At 42.1% G+C, this 24,665-nt stretch overlaps 7 protein-coding genes across 7 annotated transcripts; 4 read left to right on the forward strand and 3 right to left on the reverse strand.

Annotated features, from left to right (window-relative positions):
- Nucleotides 1-924: 924 nt before the first annotated feature.
- Nucleotides 925-2,138, forward strand: EAF01_007004 (uncharacterized protein; the record flags this gene model as incomplete). Its single annotated transcript, XM_038915258.1, has 3 exons — nucleotides 925-979; nucleotides 1,047-1,559; nucleotides 1,636-2,138. The coding sequence occupies 3 exons, from the start codon at nucleotides 925-927 to the stop codon at nucleotides 2,136-2,138; spliced, it is 1,071 nt and encodes a 356-aa protein (XP_038768896.1).
- A 302-nt stretch (nucleotides 2,139-2,440) lies between these two features.
- Nucleotides 2,441-3,105, reverse strand: EAF01_007005 (uncharacterized protein; the record flags this gene model as incomplete). Its single annotated transcript, XM_038915259.1, has 2 exons — nucleotides 2,441-3,027; nucleotides 3,078-3,105. The coding sequence occupies 2 exons, from the start codon at nucleotides 3,103-3,105 to the stop codon at nucleotides 2,441-2,443; spliced, it is 615 nt and encodes a 204-aa protein (XP_038768897.1).
- Nucleotides 3,106-3,552: 447 nt separating this feature from the next.
- On the forward strand, nucleotides 3,553-8,834 carry EAF01_007006 (uncharacterized protein; the record flags this gene model as incomplete). The annotated part of the gene is made up of 5 exons (XM_038915260.1): nucleotides 3,553-3,739; nucleotides 3,792-4,240; nucleotides 4,299-4,608; nucleotides 4,671-8,452; nucleotides 8,700-8,834. 5 exons carry the CDS (start codon nucleotides 3,553-3,555, stop codon nucleotides 8,832-8,834), a joined length of 4,863 nt encoding a protein of 1,620 aa, XP_038768898.1.
- A 2,700-nt stretch (nucleotides 8,835-11,534) lies between these two features.
- Nucleotides 11,535-13,297, reverse strand: EAF01_007007 (uncharacterized protein; the record flags this gene model as incomplete). The annotated part of the gene is made up of 4 exons (XM_038915261.1): nucleotides 11,535-11,834; nucleotides 11,895-12,929; nucleotides 12,980-13,054; nucleotides 13,109-13,297. 4 exons carry the CDS (start codon nucleotides 13,295-13,297, stop codon nucleotides 11,535-11,537), a joined length of 1,599 nt encoding a protein of 532 aa, XP_038768899.1.
- A 794-nt stretch (nucleotides 13,298-14,091) lies between these two features.
- EAF01_007008 (uncharacterized protein) lies at nucleotides 14,092-15,855 on the reverse strand (the record flags this gene model as incomplete). Its single annotated transcript, XM_038915262.1, has 6 exons — nucleotides 14,092-15,187; nucleotides 15,237-15,377; nucleotides 15,431-15,516; nucleotides 15,588-15,643; nucleotides 15,704-15,734; nucleotides 15,799-15,855. 6 exons carry the CDS (start codon nucleotides 15,853-15,855, stop codon nucleotides 14,092-14,094), a joined length of 1,467 nt encoding a protein of 488 aa, XP_038768900.1.
- Nucleotides 15,856-16,602: 747 nt separating this feature from the next.
- Nucleotides 16,603-19,088, forward strand: EAF01_007009 (uncharacterized protein). The gene is made up of 4 exons (XM_038915263.1): nucleotides 16,603-17,126; nucleotides 17,344-17,387; nucleotides 17,482-18,127; nucleotides 18,259-19,088. The coding sequence occupies exons 3-4, from the start codon at nucleotides 18,083-18,085 to the stop codon at nucleotides 18,598-18,600; spliced, it is 387 nt and encodes a 128-aa protein (XP_038768901.1). The 5' UTR covers nucleotides 16,603-17,126; nucleotides 17,344-17,387; nucleotides 17,482-18,082; the 3' UTR covers nucleotides 18,601-19,088.
- Nucleotides 19,089-19,425: 337 nt separating this feature from the next.
- Nucleotides 19,426-21,373, forward strand: EAF01_007010 (uncharacterized protein; the record flags this gene model as incomplete). Its single annotated transcript, XM_038915264.1, has 5 exons — nucleotides 19,426-19,433; nucleotides 19,567-19,789; nucleotides 19,842-20,350; nucleotides 20,397-20,768; nucleotides 20,818-21,373. The coding sequence occupies 5 exons, from the start codon at nucleotides 19,426-19,428 to the stop codon at nucleotides 21,371-21,373; spliced, it is 1,668 nt and encodes a 555-aa protein (XP_038768902.1).
- Nucleotides 21,374-24,665: the final 3,292 nt, after the last annotated feature.

A 24,665-nucleotide genomic window follows, 5' to 3' on the forward strand; every position in this document is an offset into this window, starting at 1 on the left:
TTCTAAGCTTCTAAGCAATTTGTAATCCTTCGCCCTGTTCATTGTTCCATGATTTTGAATCGAATCCGCTCAGATGGATGGTTACCAACCTTCATCGCTGACGACGAGAGCAGATGCGGTTTTTTCCGAGGTATTTGTCCTCTCGGATTGGGGCCACCAGTGGGTGTACAAACTGACGGGACACTCCAAAAATGGACTTGTAGATATCTCTTAATATATTCAAGTTTATATTTTAAAACTCGAACCCAGTTCCGGTTTTGAATCAAGCTTTCTGGGTTGTAGTGGGAATAGTAGTAAGTTCAAAATAGATTCAGTTTATCTACACCAAGGCAGCTAATGCTACGCTGACTATGCGATGCGCCTATGTGCCTTGTGGGATTGACTTACAAGTTAAGCAACCAAACGTCTGAGGTACACTGTTGAAAGCCAATTATTCGGAACCTTACTTCCAGAGCATCAGCTTCTTCAGATAATGACTCGGTGGCTTTTAGGAAAGGGTATTGATTTGCTTTTCACAACACAAGGAAGGTATGCAAAAGAACTTAATGATGTGCAATGATTGGTGGAGCTCTGGTGACGATCACGAGATCGTTGACTGCAGCACCTACATTAATAGAGTCCTTCAAGCCATGGCCGAGTGACTTATTCCCCCTCCAAGATTCCCGACTCGTTTTCCCAACCCACTCTTTACTCGGGGAAACAATTTGAGCTCGCCGTGAAGCGAATATCAAAATAGGGGCTATGCAGCTTGGACCAAATAGTGAACAGTACGTTTACCTGTCAGTTCCAATGATCTATAGTTGGCGTGGGGGTTGATAAGGGGTTTGGATATAAGAAGTCTGTGGAAAAGACAAGCACAAAACCTTAACGAAGATAAAATAGAACACACCTGCCGATATAAAAAATTCACTCATCGCTACCAAAATGAATCCAGTCAATGCCAAGCCTTACGAGCTTCCAGCTGATGCAACCTGGTTGAGTGCGCTCTTCCCCTCTCTCGTTGCGAGTTTGAAAATGGGAATATGACTAATGTTTATCGTGAAAAGTTACCGGCTGCTCATCTGGAATCGGTCGCGCCATCTCGGAATTAGTTGCCAGTAAACCTAATCAGCGTTTGATTGCCACAGCTCGCAATCCATCCGACCTCTCTTACCTTCCCGGCTCTAATCCTAATATTCTTAAACTCGCTCTCGACGTAACCTCTTCTGCGTCAGTGAACAAAGCATTTGCTACTGCTTCTAAGCATTTTGGTGACTCTTTCCATCTTGACATTGTCATAAATAATGCTGGTTATTCCCTTTCTGGAGATACTGAATCGGCGCCTGAGGAAGAAGCGCATTTGGAAGTCGAAACATTATTTTTTAGTGCAGCAAGAGTCACAATGAAAGCTGTTGAAGTCATTCGCCAGCATAAAGAACATCGTGAAGGGGTTATTTACCAGATTTCCTCACTAGCTGGATTGTGTTCATTTCCTGGTAATGCTTATTACCACGCTGGTAAATATGCAGTGGAAGGTTGGACTGAATCTGTTGCGCGAGAAATGCACCCCGATTGGAATAGTATGCTGATAAATGCCTTCATTTTTCACTTTATTGTCTCTTCCCACACAACTAACACTTTCTCTCTCTTCACCAGTCAATTTTTGTATAATTGAGCCTTCTGGTGTAAAAACCAACTTCGAAGGTCACAGCAAAGCCCACACTGCACCTCATCCCGCCTATCCAGCTCCCAATATGCCAACTCGTGCACTCGAGAAATGGGTAAATATGGGTATCGAGAGCGGTGTTGGTATGCTCGACCCTAATGGTATAGCAGAAACTATTTATAAGATAGCTAGTCGTGGGGAGATAGTACCACTTCGACTTCGTTTGGGTCCAACGGCGTGGAAGTTGATTAGACAGAAATATGAAGGGTTCTTAGGAGATTTAGATGCGGTTAAGGATATCAGTTTTATGGGGAAAGATACTGGACTTCAGGCTGTGAAATTTTCGGACGTGTGGGAGCGATTGCTTGTTATTGTAATGCCGCACGATGAGATGGATAGGGTGGAAGGTGTTGTAGTTGAAAGAGATTCAGCATCTTTTCAATGCCGAGGCTTTTTCGTAAAATCATTGATCCGGTCCGAACTTTTTTTTTGATAATTCATCAACTTCACAAGTTAATAAGATGCTCAATGAAAATACACTATACAACGCTATTATTATTATTACTATCATCGCTGGATTGGCTGATATGTACTTTTCCTCAATTCCTTGCCTGGCAAATTGACCCATACACAACCTGCTTATTTGTCTACTTGATTTGCTGCACCCGAAGTACTCATCCTCATTTTTGTCTTTCTAGGAAGTTTCTTCAAGGCTTTCGAAATATGCCATTTGAAGCCCCGCTTTTTTCTATTGTGATGAGGTTTCCAGAATATTTTCGATACCCTCATTTCTCTCTATCGCTGCATGTTTACTTCAACTAATCGTCTGGCTAAATCAGATGCCGAAAGTTCTTCCTGATGCCCAGACAGATCTTTATCTGACCATCGAGTAATGGAGGGTTCTAGAGGGGTCCAACTATGGTCAATCATCAGTCTATCCTCCATGTTGTAATCGGATTGAAACTTATTGTCTTCTCCTTTATCCGTGGCGAAGCTGCGCTCAGCCATACTGCCTTCGAGCTCCTTATCTAATTTACAAATCTCCTCCTCTTCTTCTTCCTCTTGTATGACTGGCAGATCAGGGCTTCTTGATTTTACAGGACCGTGTTGAAATCGATCGAAGTCAATCTCGACTGGGGAACCTATGCAATAATCGTCGACTGAATCGTCTGAAAAGTTGTCAAGGTTCAGATCGAATGCGGGTGATAGAAGTGAAGTTCCAGAACTGACGCTGGTCCAAGATTCATCTCCTTGTTCATATAATGATGGCGCATGAAGCAGATCATCAGAGACGGCATTGAGCGAACTTATAGGTCGAGGCGATAGGACATACTCGTGTGATGTGAGAGGCTCAGTGGACGGCGACACTCCAGTATCTGGTTCTGTGGTGCTTATACCATGAAAGCTCCTCCAGATGCAATTATCTCGGGACCATCGTTTCTCCGCTTGATGATTTCCATTTTCTCATTATAAGCCGTTACATTTAGGATAAATTGGCCGTGAGTGATCTCCTTAATGATCACTTGGTAGAATATCGCAATGCAGATTTGTGCTTTGTATCGATACTGTATTTTATGTGATTCGAATAGGTGCAAAGAGTCTCGGTTATAAGGGACGTTGAGGATTTTGAACAAAAGTAAATAGTCATGATGGGTGTCCTTCAACGATATTCTGATTCTGTTCGTTCCTTCTCTGTGTCAATAAATGGTTACTCTTGCGGGTAATCCTTATGGTGCATGGCAACAGCGTACAGTCGAATTTCATTGCATATAACAAAATAAGTCTGTACCCACAATCTATTCCCAATTAACCGCATTTCAGAAAAATAATTTTGGACGCCAAAATTTTATTACTTATCAGAATCATTATTCAAATCTATTATTTACATTGCACGATTAATTATTAATATGAGCGGCCACAATTTTATGGAGGGACTAGAAGCAATGGGACATAAAGCATACTCAGAAGGCATAGGATATAGCGCGATTTATAGTTGGTATGGCCAAACCATGGATCGCCTCCAGAGTGATGGCTCAAATATGTCTGAAGAGTTTCGATCACTGACGGCCAAAGTCGAGACATGGAAACATTTCTGTGAGTGGGCTACTTCTGGAGAAATTTGTGTCGCATGCTGATTTTGCTCCAGGGCCTGATGAACCTTTCTTCGCGGGTATATCGTCAAAAAGAACCTCAAGACAATCCTTCGAGTCCGAAGATCAAAATCAAACCAAGAAGTTTGCAAAAAGATTGATTTCCTCTTCGTCAGAACAGCATTCGTCGCAGAAAACTCTCAGTACACTATCACCAACGGAAGAATCGTCAAAACAACCCGTCATACAAGATCCAAGTCGATCACCAATCAATCCACGGCAAGAATATAATGACAACAGAGAACAGAATTACAACAGTTATCACAACGCGACTTGCGCAAACTGTAATATGAGAGGCCACGTCTTGAGTTACTGTGTGGCTCCTGTGGACGAGTTTGGATTCATCTCAGGTTGTCCGCGATGTAATACCAAGGAGCATTTATATGACGAATGCCCTAGGCCAACAAATATTAGAGGCAGGGGAGATTGGGTTTATCTTATTCTGGTACAAATTTTCAACAGCTGAAGGCCTTGGGGATTCATGGCTAACATTATACGACCAGAATAGAATGAACTGTCCTCCAATTCGTTGTTCTAAGGATATTCGTAATATATCAAAACTTAGGTCGAGGAGACAGCCTCCATGGACATACGACTTTTCCTTGAAGCAAGCTGGCAAATTTGAGGTATCATACGATGGCTATGGGAGACCGAAGGGATTATATCCAGATCCAGCATGGAAAACTCCAGACAAAGTTCTCTGTCAAGCATACCCCCGCACGATGGATATAATTTTACCAAGGCTATGGAATATTCACAGGAGGTTGATTCGAAAGTCAGCCGACCTAGGCCACAAGTTTGAAGTGTTCCTAAGTCGGTGAGCGAAACAGCAAGTGATAACGAAATAATCACTTGTGAGATTGTTCGCTTGGCAGAAGCTCTTGAAGATATTACAGAGTTTGAGTCAAAAGAAGCTAGAGGAGAGCCGTTGGCCATCCAGATGCGCAATGATATCACGACAAAACAGGCGAAGGAGCTGGAGTTAGAAGCAAAGCTAAATGCTTACCATGTACCAGAAAATTATCGCCCAGTGAACAATGACTCATCTATAGACAACGAAATGGCTGTTTCTTCAACTGAAGGAAAGGGCAAAGGCAAGGCAATAAATGTCCGCAGTACCTCATTTTCCTGCAAATATGTAGAAGAAGAGCAGAACATGTACCAGAACTATCAACAGAGGTATGCACCTGATAGTCCCTTCAATGGAGGTACTTCGTCCAAAGTCCCAAGCGAAAGCACACGTCCGTTTGAGAATTTGGTTACTAGAAAAGAAGTCGGAAACAATCTAACTCCCGCTGTCGAAAATTACAAACCGCGAGATTCATCATGTCCAGGAAAGGTTCCAGATTGTGTTCCTGTCAACACAGATACTCAGTCAAGTGGTCAAAGTGAGCAAGGAAAAAATCAACTGTCAAAATTTGCAGAATTTAGGTACGAACAATCTAGGGAACAGAAACAGTTGGAGAAGAAAATTTCCAACTTAAGGAGGGACCTCAAAGAGATCAATAGCTTTGAGAAGAGGTTGGAATTTTTGACGACCGATCAGTGCAATCAACTTAAGATGAAGGAGTTCAAGGAGAGGGAGTTGAGAGTCTTGTTAGAAACCCGTAGTCGAAACGTAATATATCCGGAATCAACTGCTGGCTCGAAGTTAAATGCGACTGAAAAGCATCATTCTTTTGGAGCACCACCAAGACAAGCATCTGAGCTGGAACATATAGAAGATCCTCACAACAGCAGTACGGTAGACAGTAATAAGAATAGTGGTGAATCTTCAACAAGCGAAGAATTGCCACCGGAAGGCTTTCCGATCAAGAATTTTAAATCAAAAAATGTTGGTCGGAAACCAGCGATATGTACATCGTCAGTACCAAGACACTTACAACACTTTCCTTTCGCAAGCATTGGAAAGTCACCTTTGAGCTATGTTCAAACCGCACCAAGTGTTGGAGATCAAGATCCAAACGGTGATAATGATTCCACGAACCCTGAGAGGTCACAGTCTTCGGTCGTTGAAAAGCAAGATTCATCTCCAGCATTGAACAGAAGACAGAAAGCCAAGGATATTTTGCATGGGAAATTACACCGATCATCGAGAAATGCACCAACAGTTCTCTCCGCTGCTAAAGCAATGACAATTGTTCCCAGACCACAGTCGCCGAGACCGTTGAAATCCATGACTGAAAGTCAAGAGACATCACCGGCTTTAAATGAAACACAACGTGAGAGTGTCGCAAATAGGTATTCGAAGCCACCCACGAGTCACACACAACTAGCTGCATTTAGTTCCGAGAATATCAACAAAGAAGCAACAATTTATGAGTCTAAGGAATCATATCACTTGCAACAATCTGATGAAGTCAAAAATCAAACAGAGCTTATCTCCGGGCCCATAGAGTTAAGGGAGTTAGCAACGGCCATTGATAACAGCGGAAATCTGCCCTCAGTATTGAATAAAAACCAAACTGACCATGTGGGAAACACAAATCTGGAGCTAGCTTCAAGGGAAGCCCAAAAGATCTCCAAAGTTGACGAAATCCATCAAGATACTATCAAGTTGAAGGAAAACCACCCTCAACAGAGTCCTCCACCATATGTAACCCCTCTCAAAGCAAAGCAGATGTTAGCTTCAGAAGATGAGTCGCCTTGTACATTGCCACAATCAAATAGTAAATTACCCTTATCCGTTAATAAGCCACCACATAAAAGAGAGAAGCAATCGATACCAGGTGATGAGCATCAGACATTGTTACTGCAAGAAGATACCACAGATCACGGCGAATCACATGTACCTGTTTATATACCACCGCAGATGAGAATCACGCAACCTCCTTCAAAGGACGAAGCGCCGCCTTCAACGGCGCAATCTTCAATACAGATGATAGAGCCGGAACAACTATCGCTCACGAATAGCTCAATTTCGCATAATCAACAATTATTAGACCCAGAAATAGCATACCAAAAAACATCAAATAAAGGGTCCTCGACTCTACCATATCAATCTTATTCAAAAGATGATGATGACTCCAGCTCTATACCTCAATATCCAAAAAGTCCTAGATCTTCTAATTTACAGCAGAAGTCACCCAGAACTATGAGACGGAGTGTGAAACGACCTGCATTATCATCTGATGCGTACTTACCACAACCAGAGAATCCTTTCTTGACACCATGTTTTAAGGAGACTGTTTCTAAACCTGGTGATTCATGGCCGCAACTTATAGATCCCGAATTCTTCGCTGAATTCTTTGCTGAATTCTTTGGTTATGAATGGCCCAATGACAAAATCGATTTATTAGTCCCGCTTCCAGAGCCAGATATCTTCTTATTGGTCGAAGAAGATTGTATTACTATAGAATTGCTAAGGCCATCAACCTCGCTGCCAGACCCAGATTTCTTCTTATTGGACGATGAAGATTGTGATGCTGAAGAATCGCTAAGGTCATCAATCCCAACAATACTACACCCCCGTCCTCAAAGTCAGAGCAACCATACAAGCAGTACAATATCTGGTGGGAATTCAGAAATCTACAAAGCAGTCAAAGCTGTTTCAGACGAAAATGCAAGCAAGATATGTTTTGAGTGCAACAAAGTAGGACATTATTTAATTGATTGCCCCTCGAGTTGGAGACTTGACGCATTGGTTCTTGACAATTTTCCTCATTCGAGCTCACGATACCGTGCCGGCTTAGGAAATAATATGCAGGCTAAAGCTAAAGCTGATCTCAATCCCAGCGCCAATGATTTCATCCCGACTTGGTCAAGAAACATTCATCCGGTTCATACATCACTTCCTGGTAAATTTACTCGTCCCAGCCTACCTCATCTTGCAGATGCAGGGAACCAGTTACAGGCTAAACCTAAGTCTGATCTCGACCCCCCAACTGATTTGTTCTTCCCGAATCGGTTAACAAAAGGTGATCATTTAGTCGAGGGGTTACCTGCGAACTGGATCGAAATAGCGGAGAGAATCGAAAGTGTTTTCCCTGCGGATTGGGATCGAGAAATGAACAAGCGAATTGAAACTCGCTTTGGGGAAGTCCAGAAAGTCATGAGTAAAACGGGCTATAATTTCAGTCTTGGAAATTATTCAGATGATGAAGGGTCAGGAGAGGAAGAATCAGAAGACGAAGAGATAACCGTGAGACTTCCCTGGCAAACGAAGAGCTCTGACTGCAGCCCTTGGAGGGAAACTAGGGAAAGAAAACAGAGACCCCCGATCTCAACTAGAGCTACCGCAATCCAAGCAGAAGATGGTTATAATATGGAGGATAAAGTAAGAAACATGCTGACAAGAGGGTCTTCAAGTGGCCCTCACGCATTCCAACCAAGGAGAATTATGAATGGTACTGGGGGTTTCTATCCGGCTCCTGGAGATTGGTTCTGTCTATTAGGGGTGTGCAGCGAACGCAATACTTCAGAGTCTCTCATCTGCACGAAATGTTCCAGTCCGCGTGGAACAAGAAGAGTAGATGGTAGCATCGAGATTTTCCAACCCGGAGATTGGGTATGTCCATTCAGAGATTGTTCGAGACACAACTATTCCAAGCATGTCGTCTGTAAAGGTTGTGGTGGTCGTTCAAAAGCACCAACGACAGCTCCCATTCTTTGGAATTGTAATTCATTCAATTGTGGCGCGCCAAATGATAACGGGGTGGTAAGTTGTCGAAAATGCGGTAATCCGCGTATTATTTTTCATAATCCGCCGCCTCGAGCAACAAGCAATGTTTTCCATGCAGGTGATTGGTATTGCGGTACATCAGGATGTGCAGCCCATAATTCTTCTAGAGATATCAGCTGTTGGAAATGTGGCGGCACGGATACCACACTCGTTGCTCCTGGTCAAGTTGTGCAAACTACGACTGGCTATTTCCCTCCTTCGGGTTGGAATTGTAATATTATAGGGTGTGGATCTTACAATCAGTCGAACTGTTTCAATTGTTGGCGGTGTGGAAATCCTCGTGCTGTATTTTTCGAGGGATGTTGAGGTTTTGAATCTACACATGATTTCTAGTCCCGCTATGGCGAGAGCAGGATGATGTGGAATCGGATGGAGTTTGATGCGCGGGGATATCTTGGAGAGGAGTTGTCGAAAAAAGTGAAGAGATTTGGATTGCCTGGCTTGGCATTTATGATGGATGAAAGCTCGTACCATGAAGCTATGCCATCCTGGGAGTAGAATTACCCTCTACCCTCAACGTTAAAGCTACGCCTTATTCTCATCTCACCTCAACATCTCAATCCAAACCCAAATCTCAAATCTCAAATCTCAACACCCCCATCCAATTCTCAATCATCAATATCTAAAACCCCCATACATTCACCCCCAGCGAAACCAACCCCCTATTCAAAATTCAGATTCAAAATTCAGGATCCAAGATTTAGGATACATGAACATAGCGAAACACCTCTCTCTTCTTGAGTATAGAGTAGGGACTCAGTGATTGGAAATCAAGAATTTACTTTCTGTATTTATTTTAGGGATAGAGAGAGCACAGCGTGATGCGTTGATATAGTATAGCATAGCGTAATATGATATATATAATACTACTCGAGTAGTTACAGGATACTCAATACCCAGCACTAAATCCTCAGAACCAAACACACAATCTCCTAGAACCAATCTTCCAGAGGCGAAAACCAAACCCTCCCAAAATGAAACTCAAAATCCAAAACATCAAAGATTCCTGTACTGCTTTTGCTGTGACAGACAGATCAATCTTCAGACCCATATTCCGATTTAGACCCGAACGCACACCCTCCCTTCCCTCCCTCCTCCCAAAAGCGAAATGAAAAGACAGGGGGAAAAAGAACATCATATCATATAAACCTATTCGTTATCAAAAAGATACTATATAATACACATACAAATATATACATATTTATATACACATTTATACTCCATATTTATACATCTATACATCTATACATCTATACATCTATACATCTATACATCTATACATCTATACATCTATACATCTATACATCTATATATATCACTTCTACTTCCACTTCTACTTCCACTTCCACCTCAATGTCAATATAAGAATATAGTCTAGGTTCTAGAACGATTCAATCAAATTGATACCTAGATAGCTAAATAATCAACAATCAATAATGGATATATACAAACATATAAATATGTATTCCACTAGCCTGCTGTTCCTTTATTGCGAATATCAAGAAATCATACTCTACTTGAGAGATTCACCACTCAATACACAATATTCAATCCTCCCAGATCAATCCTCCCAGATCAATTCTCCCAAGCTCAAATTCAAACCCAAACTCAACCCCAAAGTAATTCCATTCTCCCGGATCAACCGCTCCAAACTAATAATTCAATCCTTTCCACTCAAACTCAAACCCAAACTCAACCCCAAAGTAATTCAATTCTCCCGGATCAACCGTTCCAAACTAACAATTCAATCCTTTCCACTCAATCCTTTCCACTCAAACTCAAACCAACTCAACCCTCTCAATTCCAAGCCCCAAATCCAAATCCCCAAACCCCAAAACATCAAATATACCCATCAAAACTATAACAAACACATAAAATCTTCAAATCCAAATCCCAATCCCAATCCCAATTCAAATCCAAGCCTCAAATAAAATCAAGCAGAAGTTCAGAGTGAGAATATTGCATCATATTATACGTACGTACCTATTATGCGTATTGAACGATATCTACTCTAATGTAATGTATTATATAGGTAGTAAAGTATTTCAATTATTTAAGAGATATCCATACTTAATTAAGTGCCATCTAGATGGAGTTATCGCCTCTAATGATTTCATCATCTCGCTTATTTTTTTCTGGGTTCTCGATTCATCTCCAAGTTTCGATACCCATTCACTTCATTACTCATTCAATCACGCATTCACTCACTCAAACATCATAGCATCTCATCTCATATTTATTAAAAATTTTTATTCATTCTTCCCGTTACACACCTCACCTAAGCAATCCTATTTACCATGCATCTACTTCCATCCCCCTCTACTGCCTTCCCAAACACTTTAGCAAGCGCGTTTCCACTAGCCAAAGGTTCTTCAGTGTTCACCAGCAATGCATAGATTTTTTTGTCTACACACCGGAGTATCCAGCCATCCGTTCTGAATCCATTTCATCCCAACCCACCCCATCCATTCATCGTCACCATACGAGCTCCACCCAACATACGTGGGTATAGCCCATCAACACATATTTTTTTTCCATTACCGACCCCATCCATCCATCCATCTGTAATCATCAAAACATGCTATGCATTATACCTTAAAGAAAAGATGTGAAATTGAAGAATAAGTGGTATGGCAAAAGAGAGCAAATAAAAAGTGCGTATGGGAAATCAAATTCTTGCAATGCCAGATAGTCGAGACAGACAAACGAGTACATCATAAATTGCGTAAATTCTGTGGTCCATAAAAAAAAGTTGCACCCAATCCATCCTCAAATTTTGAACGTGAAAAAGAAAAGCATGAAGCTATTCACATAGCATGATACCGCAGAAACTATGAGCCAATAATCAAGTTGCCGAACTTTTGCTGTCCTAAAAAGCATGAATATGAAAGAAAGGCCCCGAGAAGTTTTCGTGATCAAGTAGAGTACAAGGTAGAAGGGTCTTGGTCTCGTAAACCAAGGTGACTGAATATGATACATCGTCGAAGGTTTCATACTCTGGTGATGGGTGATGAATGCGACGTTTTAACTTAGAAGGTGGGTTTGTTGATATTTGCATTTAAGCTGCTTGAGTGGCACCACCACGACCTCCTCTTGGTCCATTAGCATTTCCACGTCCACGGTTTGCTCCACCAAAGTTGCCTCGAGATTGATTTCCAGGACGACCCTGTTCAAATCCACCACGGCCACGTTGGTTCATTCCACCACGTCCACCACCGGAGTAACCATTTCCACCGTATGCAGAAGCCTTTGGTCGGCGAGGTTCAACGTAGATAGTTTCTTCACCGATTTTGTGGGGGTTGGCCTGAGCGGCTGCTTGATAACCGGAGGCATTGGCGTATTCAACAAAAGCACAGTTCTAAACACGAATTAGCTACAATCATGAAACACATTTGATGAGCCGGTATAAATGGCATACCTTAGCGCGGTTGATATCAAAGTAGACCAACTCGCCGAAAGAGCTCAAGATGGAGCGCAATTCATCGTCCTTGACTGAAGCGTTGACATTACGAACGTATCCCAAAGTTCCCTTGTCTTCTGTTGCTTGCTGAGAGATAGATTGAGGTCTATTTTGTCTCTTGGCATCACCTCCAGCGGTTTGCCATCCGGCAGAACCTGTTGGTGAGTTATCCTTCTTCTCGGCAGCTGGAGTAGCAGCGGTTGTGGCTGGGGTTGTTGGTTGCTTAGCAGCTGTTTGAGCGACAGCAGCGGGCTTTTGTGCAGCTGGAGCGGCGGCCTTTGGTTGCACAACTGGTACAGCGGGTTTTGGTGCTGTGCCAGCTGAAGCGGCAAATCGGGCAGCCCAACTCAATGGCTTAGCTGGGGTAGCTGGTTGAACAGGTGCTGGCTTGGCGGCAGAGGGTTGTCTGGAAAGCTCTGGAGTCGGAACAGGGTCCTTTGGCTTTTCGGCTTCCTTGACTTCCTCATCAACAGCCTTCTCAATTTCCTCTGGTGTAGGGGCTGGCTCCTCAGCTTTTGGCTCTTCTGGCTTCTCCTCAACTTCGGTAACAGCCTCAGTTGGTTCTCCATTTGTAGTTGGCTCGGCAGTGGCGGGCTCAGCCTCAATAGTCTCTTCCAACTTCTTGTCAACGACCTCGGCATCTAAAGTAGCTTCTGGAGCTGCAGACTCCTCCGCAGCAGCTGGTGCAGCTGGCATTTCGACGTCATCAGCAATTGCAGCTGGCGCAGACTCTTCCTTGTTCTCAGTAGCCTCAACTTGCTCCTCTTCACCCTCATCATTGATATATCTGAAGACATCGTTGAGAACGAAATAACCGGTAGCTTGTTGAGCTAAAACGAAAGTTTGAACGAATTTCTTGGGCTCGGCAGATTTGTTGGAAGTTTCACCAATTACTTGAATGACGATGTTATCGAAGGAGGATTGGGAATCGACGTTGGTGACACGAACTTTGCAGTCTTGGAAATCAAGCTCGCGAATACGTTCTTGGATACCCTGCGAAAAAATTAGCCACAGTTGCAGTTATGAAGGCGCGCAAAACTTACAGCTCGGCCAACAGATACTGGCGCTTGAGCTCCCTCGACACCAGAAACGAATTGGGATGGCTTTCCATAGAAGAGCTATAGAATGTTAGCGCACACTGTAGTTTCAATAGCAGCAATCATAAAACTTACGTGGAGCTTTTCTGGAGATTTGCTTAAAGTAGTGTAATACTGCTCAACAAAGTACCATCCAACTTCATCTTTAGAGAGCTCTCCACCGGAAGCACCTCCGGTTGAGGAGCCAGCGGCACCTGAAGTAGCTGGATATTGTTCGGTTGTCTTGTATTGGTCTTGTTGATTGAAAGTACCATTGGCGGCCATGATTTTAGAAAAGGTGGGGAAGGAAGACTTTTGTCAACCTCACAAGAATTAGAAGATAAGAGGGGTCTCGGAGAGATATTTTTCTAAGAAATTTCAGACAGATGAAATGAACTGTCGCAGATGGGTTCGAACAAAGTTCAAAATAGGGTGAATAATCGCAGAATAGAGTCCTATCACAGAAATCGCGGGGTTTTCCAAATCTTGGGAGTGTTTGTTAAAGGCGGTTTGAGTATTCGTGAGATCTGGAGAAGATGATCGCTTTAAAGATTCAAGGATTGATATTACGAGCGTTATGTGGAGGGATTGATCAGAAGTACCGAAAGAAGCTTCTTGATTGTAGGTAAAAGTGTTTTGAGGCGTAGAAAGATATCGAAAAGAATTTTCTTGGTGTAGTCGATGGGTGGGAAAGGATGAAGCTGTTCTAAGTCTCCATTATTTTACAAATTCATAAGCGAAGAGAAAGAACTCCGATCTATTGCCTTAGGCATCAAGGAGTTTCGCGCACAGACCAGAACTAATAAATAACAAATAACAGGGTTCGATTAATGAGGAGAGATACGAAATGTAAGTGAATATTATAGTTAACTAGATGAGTGTTGAATATACATTGATATTCATGCCCTGGATAGCTATGACATAAAAGTCACTATTTGACAGTCTGATGATGTATGGTCCAACGATAACGCTGTCTCTGGGTTCTGTTCGGAATAATGAGTTTGTTGAGACAATTCAATTATTCTCATAGCTTCTTAAAAAATCCATGACCTTAAGAGTACTGCGAAGCTCTTAGACCATTATGCAATACCCATGACAGATAAAGCCTCATATGAGATCAAACCATCATCAATAGCATCCTCCAGAAGATTCCTTACCACCTCAGGTTGTAACTTAACATGTCTCAATAACTTATCTTGCTCACCATACAAACTCATAGCTAGAGCTTCCTTAACTTCAGCTTCCTCCAACTCCTTCCTCAACCCCTCGATTTTCGCAAAATTTCCAGCGCCACGATAGAACTTCTCGGCGTTCTTAGTTAAAACTGCGCCATTCTTGAAAGAAACCTCGTAGTTACTGGGTGGCTGTCCTAATTGGAATCTCAGAAGGTCAACATCGCCCCGTAAAATATGAATCTTTGGTAAGTTTTCAGCCGAAGGAAGTTGTGAAGCTTTCGTCAGATTGTCGAGCGCTGCCGTTAAGACCTTCCATCGTGATGCTGATGCTTCAGGTGATTGAGCTGCTTGATGATTCAGACGAAGAGAGGAGTTATATGAGATGAATGCTTCAGCTTTATCACAAAGTCCCTCGGGATGGTCGTCGAGGCTCAAGGATGCGTAAGCATCGTTCAAGGTTCGTTCGTATGTGCCAATATCAATTCGTTGGAATCTGAAATTGGCATCGGCGAGAGCGGAAACGAAGTTGGACTTTGCAAGACCAGCTTCTTGCTGTCGGTCTACAGTGCCTTCGAGGTAGGTTTGTAATTTTTGGCCAATCAGTGTCGTTGAATACTCTTCAATCCATGCTAGACCTCGACCAGCATCGACGTTCACCAGTCCACACAGTATTGCGAGTGTTTGAAGCTGAGCTACTACGGTATCTAGTAAAGTTTCAAGAGTTACTGGCTCAACAATACTAGCCCACCGATCATCTTGTGGGGGCTGAGAGTTAGAATCAGATAATGGAACTCCACCTTCCTCCATGTCTGGATCATCATCCGATGTGGGGACAGATTCAGCTTGGGTTTGTGATTCAGTGTATTGGTACTCCTGTAACGCCAAACATCTTTGAAAGAGCTCAATAGCTTCCTCCAGTAAAGCTAGATTGTTGTCATTACCGACATTTCTCGTTTCTGATGTTACTTCCGCAATACTGGTAAGAACCTGGGCGGTGTTGCTGATGTCGTTAGCCGTGAAAAGCACCAAGGGATTTGTGTACTACATACAAGAGGATATCTGCATTATCCTGCTTTAAACCTAATGCAAATCGACTAGCTTCTAGAGCAGCTGATAGAAGGTCCAAAAGAGTTCCAGGTAATTGTGCTCTAAGCTTCGGATATTGTGTGAGCTCATACAAGACTCGGGCTCTGTCAAAATTAGCTCATCTTCGTCACATAGTCCAAGGACAAAAAGACCTCACCTGTTGTAAGCAAGATCGAAGGAGTTTGGGAACTTTTTTAGTGCTTCTTCATAATTGTCGACTGCTCTGGTGAAGAATCTCGTTGACTATTGTGACTCAATTCTTTTTAGATCTCGTCCAAGACTTATTAAGTGGAAGTGGTTGATTGAAGCCTTACCTTCACAGCATCACCACCTCTCCACTTCTCACCTGCTTCTTCGAAATCCACTCCAGCTATGACATGTCTTAGCTTCCATGGCCATCCTAAGGCTTACGAACTAAACAATGACTTACCGGCAAGATATTCATCAGCAGTTGCTGGGATCTGCAGGTGTTACAGTGCATTCCATACATTCATTGATTTGGTTCATTTAAGAAGACTTACTTACCTGTGGTGTATGCTTGGACTTTTTCTTGGTATCTCTCAAAAATTGTTTCTTTGGCATTGTGAAGGTTCAGTTGGTAGCTTTGGATATGAAAATAAAACTTGTTCTTTCAATGTGGGTTACCTAGGTAGTGAGTGTCTGGGAATTGTTTGAATAGTACTCGTAGTTCTACAATGTTGTGAGAAAATCAAGGTGGAAATTTTATAGTGGGGTCAGGTAATTTATTGCTTTTTTTTTTCTTCTTGTCTTCTCTTATGAGGTCAAGGGAGCGAGGGAGTGAGGTGGGATGATACTCTTGAGGAAAGGGCGATTAGCAATTAATAATTCCTCGATGACTTCCAAATGCTGCATTGCAGAGATCAAGTAGGTACTGCCTCGCACTGATCTGATCTGCTTCATTATTTAACCAAAATACATACTACTTCCTGAAAGCCGTATCACTCACTCACTACCTTCCTAACCTTTGGCTTACTCTGTACATAACATATCCGTACATATCCGTACATATCCAAAATACCTGGATCCATTCGCATTCGCTTTGCTTTGCTTTGATAGCACTGGTGACCAGAAAGAATGGCCGGAAATTGATGAGGGGTACTCTCAAGTGTTTTGGCCTGCCCCCTCCCCTTCCCCTCGATGGCATCCTGCATATGCACTCCGATACGACTTTGACTTCTCACTCCATACATACCGAAAAAGCAAAATACCACCACACATGCAATGTTCGACTGGCCTTTGCGATTTCCAATTGGTCGGTTCTGGTTGTGTTGCGTGATGTAGATGAATTTCTACTGTACCGCACAGGGGGCAAGAGCAATTACTAATAATTAGGTTACCCGTGGACTTTGTAAGATCTTACATGTCCCAAGTAATCAAGGTGCTAAAGTGCTAAGGTTAACGTCTCTTCTGTTTCATATGAGACAAGCATAACTAGATTCCCCTAGTTCAATGCGACCCAATACGACGGCGTTCTTTTCAATCTAGAATGTATCGTGGTTGCCATATGCGAAGGTAATAGAAAAACTTTATTCATCAGGCCATCAACGTTATCTTTACCTTTACCGATCATGCTGAAGTCGGGTCGGGTCCTGGTGGCCCCTAGGTATTAGGTTCTACTTCTCAACAAGATCAAGATTGGCATCAACCAACGGTCCTTGGAATACTACGGCCTCTTCCGAAACATGTCAATGCTGAGGTAGACATTTATTAGGTATTGTTGGTTGGATACGTGTTGAAAGTGGAGGGAGGATTGACTTTGATATTCACCCAAGACCATTAGAGGAATACAAGGCCAGTGGCAGTGCATCATCTATCGTATCTCAGCGGCAGAGGTAAATTTAGGAAATTCGTCTCTTTTGACTCTTCTCTTCGTTTCCCAATTTACGAGTACCTGATCCAAAGATACCTTCTTCCATCAATCCTGTATTAGCCACAAGTAATACCTAGGAATTCCTGACACTCTCAACGTCGAACATCACAAATCCCATCATTTTCTTCACTTCACTGATATAAGACGAACACTGATATCAATCCAATCATCATAAAAAGATTTCACAATCCCTACATACCACGTTTCTCTCAACTTCCACAAGGTAAATCTTCCCTATCACATTTATCATTCCGATCAAATTGTCCATTGATATTCGTGGAACTTTAAAAGCTGACTGCATCAAATCGATCCTCCAGAAATTCCGTCGAACCACATATCAAAGATTGATGACACTATCAAATCAACTAATTAACTTGCCAACCCATTACCCTTTATCTATCTCTTGTCCCTCTCAATTGAGTCTTGCAAACGCTCCACCGACCTCGAAAGGAAATTCGCGTCTCCGTTTCTTTCTCATTTCACCTGCAAGTCCGCAATTCTGCAAGTGATTGCTGCAATATTTTGTCAGTGCGTTGCCGTTTTTAGAAGCTTTCTGACTGAAGTTGATCCACCTTCGAGAAGGGGTCCCTTGAATATCCTGAAAGACTTGCCCAACACCCCTTCACTCCTGTTTGAAGTTGAACGCCCTTCCAATTCCTTTTTCCTCGTGGCACCCAGGGCGTGACCCACTTGCATACCTGCTGCTACTACAAAAGCCGAAGACGTGGATCAACGCCATCACTTCCAGACCAGAATAGCCTGAGATAGCCCATACCTCCTCACTCCCTCGAGCCACTCTGCGATTCGATCATATAACGGTTGTTATTAGGGACCACTTCATACTACAAGAGGAAAAACCCTTGATTTAACCTGTCCTAAAATCTCATCCCGTGTCAATCTGAAACGAATATCGCAAAGATGGTTGCTTCCTTAGATTCTTCCCGTCCTATCATGGCACCAAGTGTATGTTTATTTCCTTCCCTCTCCCTTCTACATTCTACACAAATTCCCGTCAATCCATCATTCATATTCCAGCATAAATTACCTCCACAAATAATCATCGATCGTCGCTGACAATTATGCCTTCCACAAAGGTCTCTTCCAAAGGCAATCGCTTCAGTACTTACAGCCAAGCTATCTCTGTCGAAACCACCGATTCTGCTCGAGAAGAAATCACCGCGATTGAAGAAGGGTTCGACAAGTTGCACAATAAGAAGTTGGAGAGTCAACGTTGTGATCTGACCACTGAGAAGAGAGATAACATGGGCAAGTTGGCATTGGGAGCCAAGCTGGAGAGGGCATTGGGTCGAAGAATGGGTAGTCAGGATGCCGTTATGCGAAAGAAATCACCTTCACAATCATCTGCCGAATCACCTACATTATCCATGAATGAGAAGACCGCTCTGTCCGAGAGTGAAAAGGAGAATGCCGCATAATGGATGTTGGATGTTGCGTGTTGAATCAGGGGACGATATGGCTACCATGTTGGGAGGAGGACCATTGTTTTACGGATTTTCACTTGGAACAATTATGGGCATCGATTGGCGTTCCGTTCATGTTTTATCCTTTACGTCACCTTGAGCCTAACTGTTATACCATTTCATTTGATGGGCGTCGACAACTGTTTTCAAAGCTCTTATACCACACCAGCGCACGCATTAGCGAGAGATGATGTTTTTAAATTGGCATGAAACTTGCTCATAATTAGAACAAGTAGACATAGGAGTCTAAGGATCAAATTATGAATGCGTCCTACATGTTCTATGTGAAAAGATAGACCTGAGAAAAGTAATACTTCAATGTTATTAGTGTCGGATTGAGATCATTGAAGGATTGAAATGGCAAGCGATGTATTTAGAATATTTTCAGGAATTCAGATTATGGAATGTTTATCTCTCATTCAGAAGAATGAAATAATCATGATTTTACATTGTGACTTGACTTGTAGCTTTGCAGCCGATGTCAACAGCTATATGAGTGAACTTTCTTCAAATAGTAATAAATTGGATTGAATCCCTAGAGGCTACTCTATGTATCGCAATTATCTTGTGACATTCTTCGATATAATAAGTTCACTCTCTAGGACTTAGATAATCCCCTTCCTATCTCGTCTGAACTTTTGTCGGTATCATCACGTGATTTGAAGCTTAATCAATTTATGCGTCTCTCTGAACGCGACCGCGAGCTCAATTGTTAAATTGTCCTGCAGAAAAATCGTTCTCCACGAAAAGTAATAGCTAACCACCACCAAAACTCAAGATATGGCTATGTAAGTTTATCTCCATTCAGATGTGAATTGAAATCAATTGCGATTTGAACATAAAGAAAAAAATGTTGAAAGCTGTCAAAGCTAAAGACGAGGCTTTTTCAGATCTGGTTGCTAACATTATTAAACGCACCAGGGAGAGTTTCGAAAACATCTTCCTTGATCTCTCGAAAGAGTCAGGTCGATGCAGATTCGCTGAAACTGGATTCGGATGGAAACCATCGAGCGGCGGAGATACATTTACACTCGAGAGCAGTAATATCGTAGGCGCGCAATGGAGCAAGGCAGCGAAAGGTTTTGAGGTGAAGCTTTTGCTGCGCAATGGTGATATCTGTCAACTTGATGGTTTCTTACAAGATGTTAGCATACTATACATCCTTAAATTGGCGCAATCTTTCTGATACAATATAGGACTTTGAACGATTAAGTAAAGTTTTCAAAAACTGGTACAGCACAAACTTGGAGCACAAGGAGCACGCTTTAAGAGGGTGGAATTGGGGTAAAGGCGAATTTGGGAAGTCGGAATTGGTTTTCAACGTTCAAAACAGACCCGCATTCGAGATTCCATACACCGAAATCTCAAACACAAATTTGGCAGGAAAAAATGAAGTTGCGGTCGAGTTCACTCCTGCAAATGCTGATGATACGGGTACAAACGGAGCTTTAGGAGGTGCGCGTGCCAAGGGAAAGAAGTCTGGTGCCGGAAAAGATCAACTTGTTGAGATGAGATTCTATATCCCTGGTGTTGCGTCAAAGAAAGGAGCTCGTGAAGGAGAGGAAGATTCTGGAGACGACGCTGATGGAGAGGAAACCAATGCTTCTACCATATTTTATGACACTTTAATGGAGAAGGCTGAAATTGGTGATGTTGCTGGAGATACTGTCGCCACTTTTTTGGATGTCTTACATCTTACACCAAGGTATGTCGCATTTTCAATTTCTTAGTACTAAGCTAATTATTCGCAGAGGACGTTTCGATATCGATATGTACGAAAACTCCTTCCGATTACGTGGTAAAACATATGATTACAAGATTCAATACGACAATATCAAGAAGTTCATGGTTCTACCAAAGCCTGATGAATTACATTTTATGATTTGTATCGGTTTGGATCCACCATTACGTCAAGGTCAAACCAGATATCCTTTCTTGGTCATGCAATTCAAGAAGGATGAAGAAGTTACCATTGATCTGAATATGACTGAGGATGTAATGAAAGATAAATACGCAGGAAAGTTGAGTATACATTATGAACAACCATTACATGAAGTTGTCACACAAGTATTCCGTGGTCTTGCCGGAAAGAAGATTAATCAACCAGCCAAGGATTTCCTGAGGTAAGTTATTTTTCCAAAATTTGACTCTATGCTTTACTGACATTATTAGTCATCACTCACAATATGGTATCAAATGTTCTATCAAAGCTAGTGAAGGTTTCCTTTATTGCTTGGAGAAAGCTTTCATGTTCGTTCCAAAACCTGCTACATATATTACCTACGAACAAATTACAGTCATAACTTTCTCTCGTGTTGGTGGAGCTACTTCGGCTTCCCGTACCTTCGATATCGCAGTCGGAATGAAGGGTGGAGCTGGTGAAACTCAATTCAGTAACATCAATCGCGAAGAACAGAAGAATCTCGAGGATTTCTTTAAGATCAAGGGTATTCGTGTTAAGAATGAGATGGATGAAGATAATACAGCACACATTGCTCTTCTTAATAATCCAGATATGCAATCTTCGGATGAAGAAGTTGTGGCAGCTAGAGCTGATAGAGGAAGTGCTGATGAAGATGATGAGAGCGTGGATGAAGATTTCAAAACGGACACTGAGAGTGATGTAGCAGAAGAATATGATTCTGCTCATGAGAGTTCGGGAAGTGATAGCGAGGATGAAGGGGGTAGTGATGGGGAGAGACCGGCTAAGAAAGCTAAGACTGGTTAATAAGTCAAGTCAATCATCCGTTTGGGGAAAATCTATTTGGATAGAGGGAGATGGAAGAAGTATTATAGGTATTTTTCTTATATCTTGACTCTTGAGGCACGGCGTTTTTAGGTCGGTGAAGATATGATATTAGGTTGGGGAGATTGGGATTATCAAAGTTGAGTGCATATTACGAAATTTGGGAGGGGGGTGAATATAATTAGGAGGAAAATTATGGGGTTGGAGGAGGTGAGGGGAAGGGGGGAAAGAGGAGAGGAGAGGAAAAATGAATTATTATCTAATGTTTATGCTTGGGAATGTTGTGTGATGTTCATGTGAGGTGATGTGATATAGTGAAATTCGGAATGCATGACTGATTTTCGAGCTATAGAGTATAGGTTTGCAAAGTTTAAAAGAGAAAAATGGAAGGATGGCTAGCTGGCTTATGGTTTTTAAAAATAGGGAATAGGAGATAGGCTGAAAGATTCATTTGTATGTTTTCTCTTGTGCCTTGGGAAATGATTGGATTCGATGGTTGGGGAACAGTTAAAGTTGAATAGTTGAACTTGGATGGAGATGAGGATGGAGATGAGGATGGAGATGAGGATGGAGATAGAGATGGAGATGATTGGTATTGATTGATATGTGTTAGTTGGTTAGTTGGTTGGTAGGTTGGCAGGGAAGAGGAGGGAGGAGGGAAAGAGGAGGGAGGAGGGACAGAGGAGGGAGGAGGGAAAGAGGAGGGAGAAAGGAAGGAATGGGAAGAGGAGGGAAGGGAGGAGGGAGGGAGGGAGAAAGGAAGGAATGGGAAGAGGGAATGAAGGAGGAAAGAAGAAAGTATAGATTTGAGAGGCGAAGAAAGCGGATCGGGAGGATTATCGAAAGAGGAGAAAAGAGGGGTGGTATAGAAAGGACACTCTCTTGCCCCAAATATGCTTTCCTAAGCGCCATCTCTCCTATCTTATTCTAAAGTATACATATAATATATACATAGTATTGGTAAATACACTGGTAGGAGATAGACACTAACGCTATATAATCCTTTTATAAATTAGAATATCTCGTGTTCGGTCACCTCGGCTAGCTTTTTTGATGTTCGGTTAAAAAAATTGATTTTCTACGGTAGTGTGGTCGGCTGGGACATCTGGTGGTATCTCATAGTATTTCTCAATGTCTTATTAATGATATTTTGAAAGGAACTGCGAAATTGACACCAGCTGATTAATCACGGTAACGCGAGAAGCTATTCCCTGTGCGAAGGGTGAACAGATGAAGCTGTGTGGAGTAATCAAAGTGTAGAAACTTTGTTCACATCTTTTCGCTGGATGTTGAGTTATTTTGCTTGTGAGATGAGGTTTTTAATGAATTTTTTGTTTTTGAAATGATAATAAACTAGATCGTCTAATGAAAAGCTTAAGAGTGAATCCAGATTTTGGTAGAAGAGAACCGGTGGTGGAATAATGTTGACTAATGCCTACAGATGTAATTTTGTCTATGGCACAAGTTTTGTTTTTTCTTCGATGAAATTAGTAATCTGTATCGTACTTTTGTATGGACTTTTGAACGTGAGTTCTTGCTTGTACTCCGGTTCGTTCATATCGCAGCAATGAATGATTGCGAAATATTGAATAAAATTTTCTTGACCGTTTTTGACACGGTGGAATCGCCTAATTCGGCTGCTGATGCTACGGAGGATCGAATTTAGTCAGTTGAATATACCTATCGAATGTTAGGAGGTATTTCAGCTAAATTAAGATTGGCTGAGGGTGGATTTTTGAGGTGATCCCTACCAAAATACCCGATGAAGCCCCCGTGATCAAGGAGAAATATGACGAAATGGATATGTCTGCCGCTAGATGGAGCAATGACTGTGGTCTCTGAGCTTGGGAAATGATCATCATCATCAGAAGAAGACTCAGAAGTGATGAAATCGGAGTCGCTGATATTGGAATCGTCCGTGATGTTAGCGAGTCTATTCTATCCCTAGCAATCACCAATGAAATATTTGGCTGTGCTGTACTTGTGGGCTGTGAAGTCGAAATTTATCTCGTTGCACATCTCAAAGTTGAATAAGTGATTGATCCTTGAAATTTATGATTTGATGTGTCTGGGGAAAGTAAGCTATAAAGTGTGATGGATGCCATCTTGTGCCCTCTTGGTTCCGCAGCAGCTCCACGCTGAGGTCCAAGAAGCCAGACACACGTGATCCGGTTCCTGCTTGCTACCTAGTTTATGACGTGCATAATAGTGCATGCCAAGAGTATCAGATATCTTCAAGTGGAGAAAAATTATCTCACTTCTCTAGGACTTCAATCCATTTTAGATAATCTTCTCTTAAGTACTTGATCTCGGTATATATAACTTTTATATCCAGGCTCTAGACAGCTGCAAAACTTCGACCGGCCTGGAAGAATACTTTTAATCTGAATGTAGAGGTTGTTTGGCTCATAGATTATCAAGTTATCTAGTGACTTCAAACCGAATGTTAAGTTTTAAGGTGCTCAGAAAAAGCAGACTACATCCAAGAAGCATCAATCGAACTCGTGGGTTAAATTGGACTGAGAATATGGAGCAATTGGATCTTTCCACTCATAGGCTTTGAATGTGTAGCGTGCTTCTGGTGGTAAAAGGTTGTTCAATTACCTGCGTACTTATTGTAGCTTTATGTTGCGAAGATGTGTATCTTGAAGATATTTGGTTTTGAGATTCAGTATTTCATTGAGATTTATATCTTCTTGCGTTTCACTCAGTGGTAAAGTAGAATAATTCAATTCTGATACACTTCCTGGCACCAAAAACGGTATAAATCTACTAGGTGTAAGCTTGCTGAGTTCATGCTGATGAATCGTAATGCACTTATTGCGCAAGCTTCGTGTATGGTCTGTCATAATTATATTCCTCGTCACTGTACCTCCGCGAAATTTGCCCAGTTTAGCGATTTATACCCTGCTCATTGAAATATCTTTTGTGGTAGTGTGGTGGTTTTGCAGTCACTCCATTGCAAAGAACCATTGTGAAGAATGCAGCTGAATTTGATGTAGTATTTGTCTGACATATGGAACCCCTCGCATATTACGTGTGTTATCGTGACTGGGTCACCTAAAATATTTATAAAGTGCTGGATATCTCTTTGGAGCGGGCCAGTCCGTCAATAACATGCAGTCATCGTGCAATCGTCGTTGGGGTCGAGGATTTGAACAATATCTTTAACCATATAACATTGTGAAGGTTACGAGCTTAAGATACCGGTTGAACTCTTTAACTTTGTTTCCACATTCTTCCGAGACGAACTTGTTAGAAGTATTCTTCGCTT

This window comes from Botrytis porri, assembly GCF_014898465.1.
Source record: "Botrytis porri strain MUCL 3234 chromosome Unknown BPOR_009, whole genome shotgun sequence".
In the NCBI taxonomy this organism is placed as follows: Eukaryota; Fungi; Ascomycota; class Leotiomycetes; order Helotiales; family Sclerotiniaceae; genus Botrytis; species Botrytis porri.

What these genes read in the sequence shown, in the direction of transcription:
- EAF01_007009 (XM_038915263.1), top strand. Translation starts at nt 18,083, where the DNA reads ATGGTTGCTTCCTTAGATTCTTCCCGTCCTATCATGGCACCAAGT. An exon ending in GTCCTATCATGGCACCAAGT is followed by an intron (nt 18,128 to 18,258) that starts GTATGTTTATTT and finishes CCTTCCACAAAG; the next exon opens with GTCTCTTCCAAAGGCAATCG.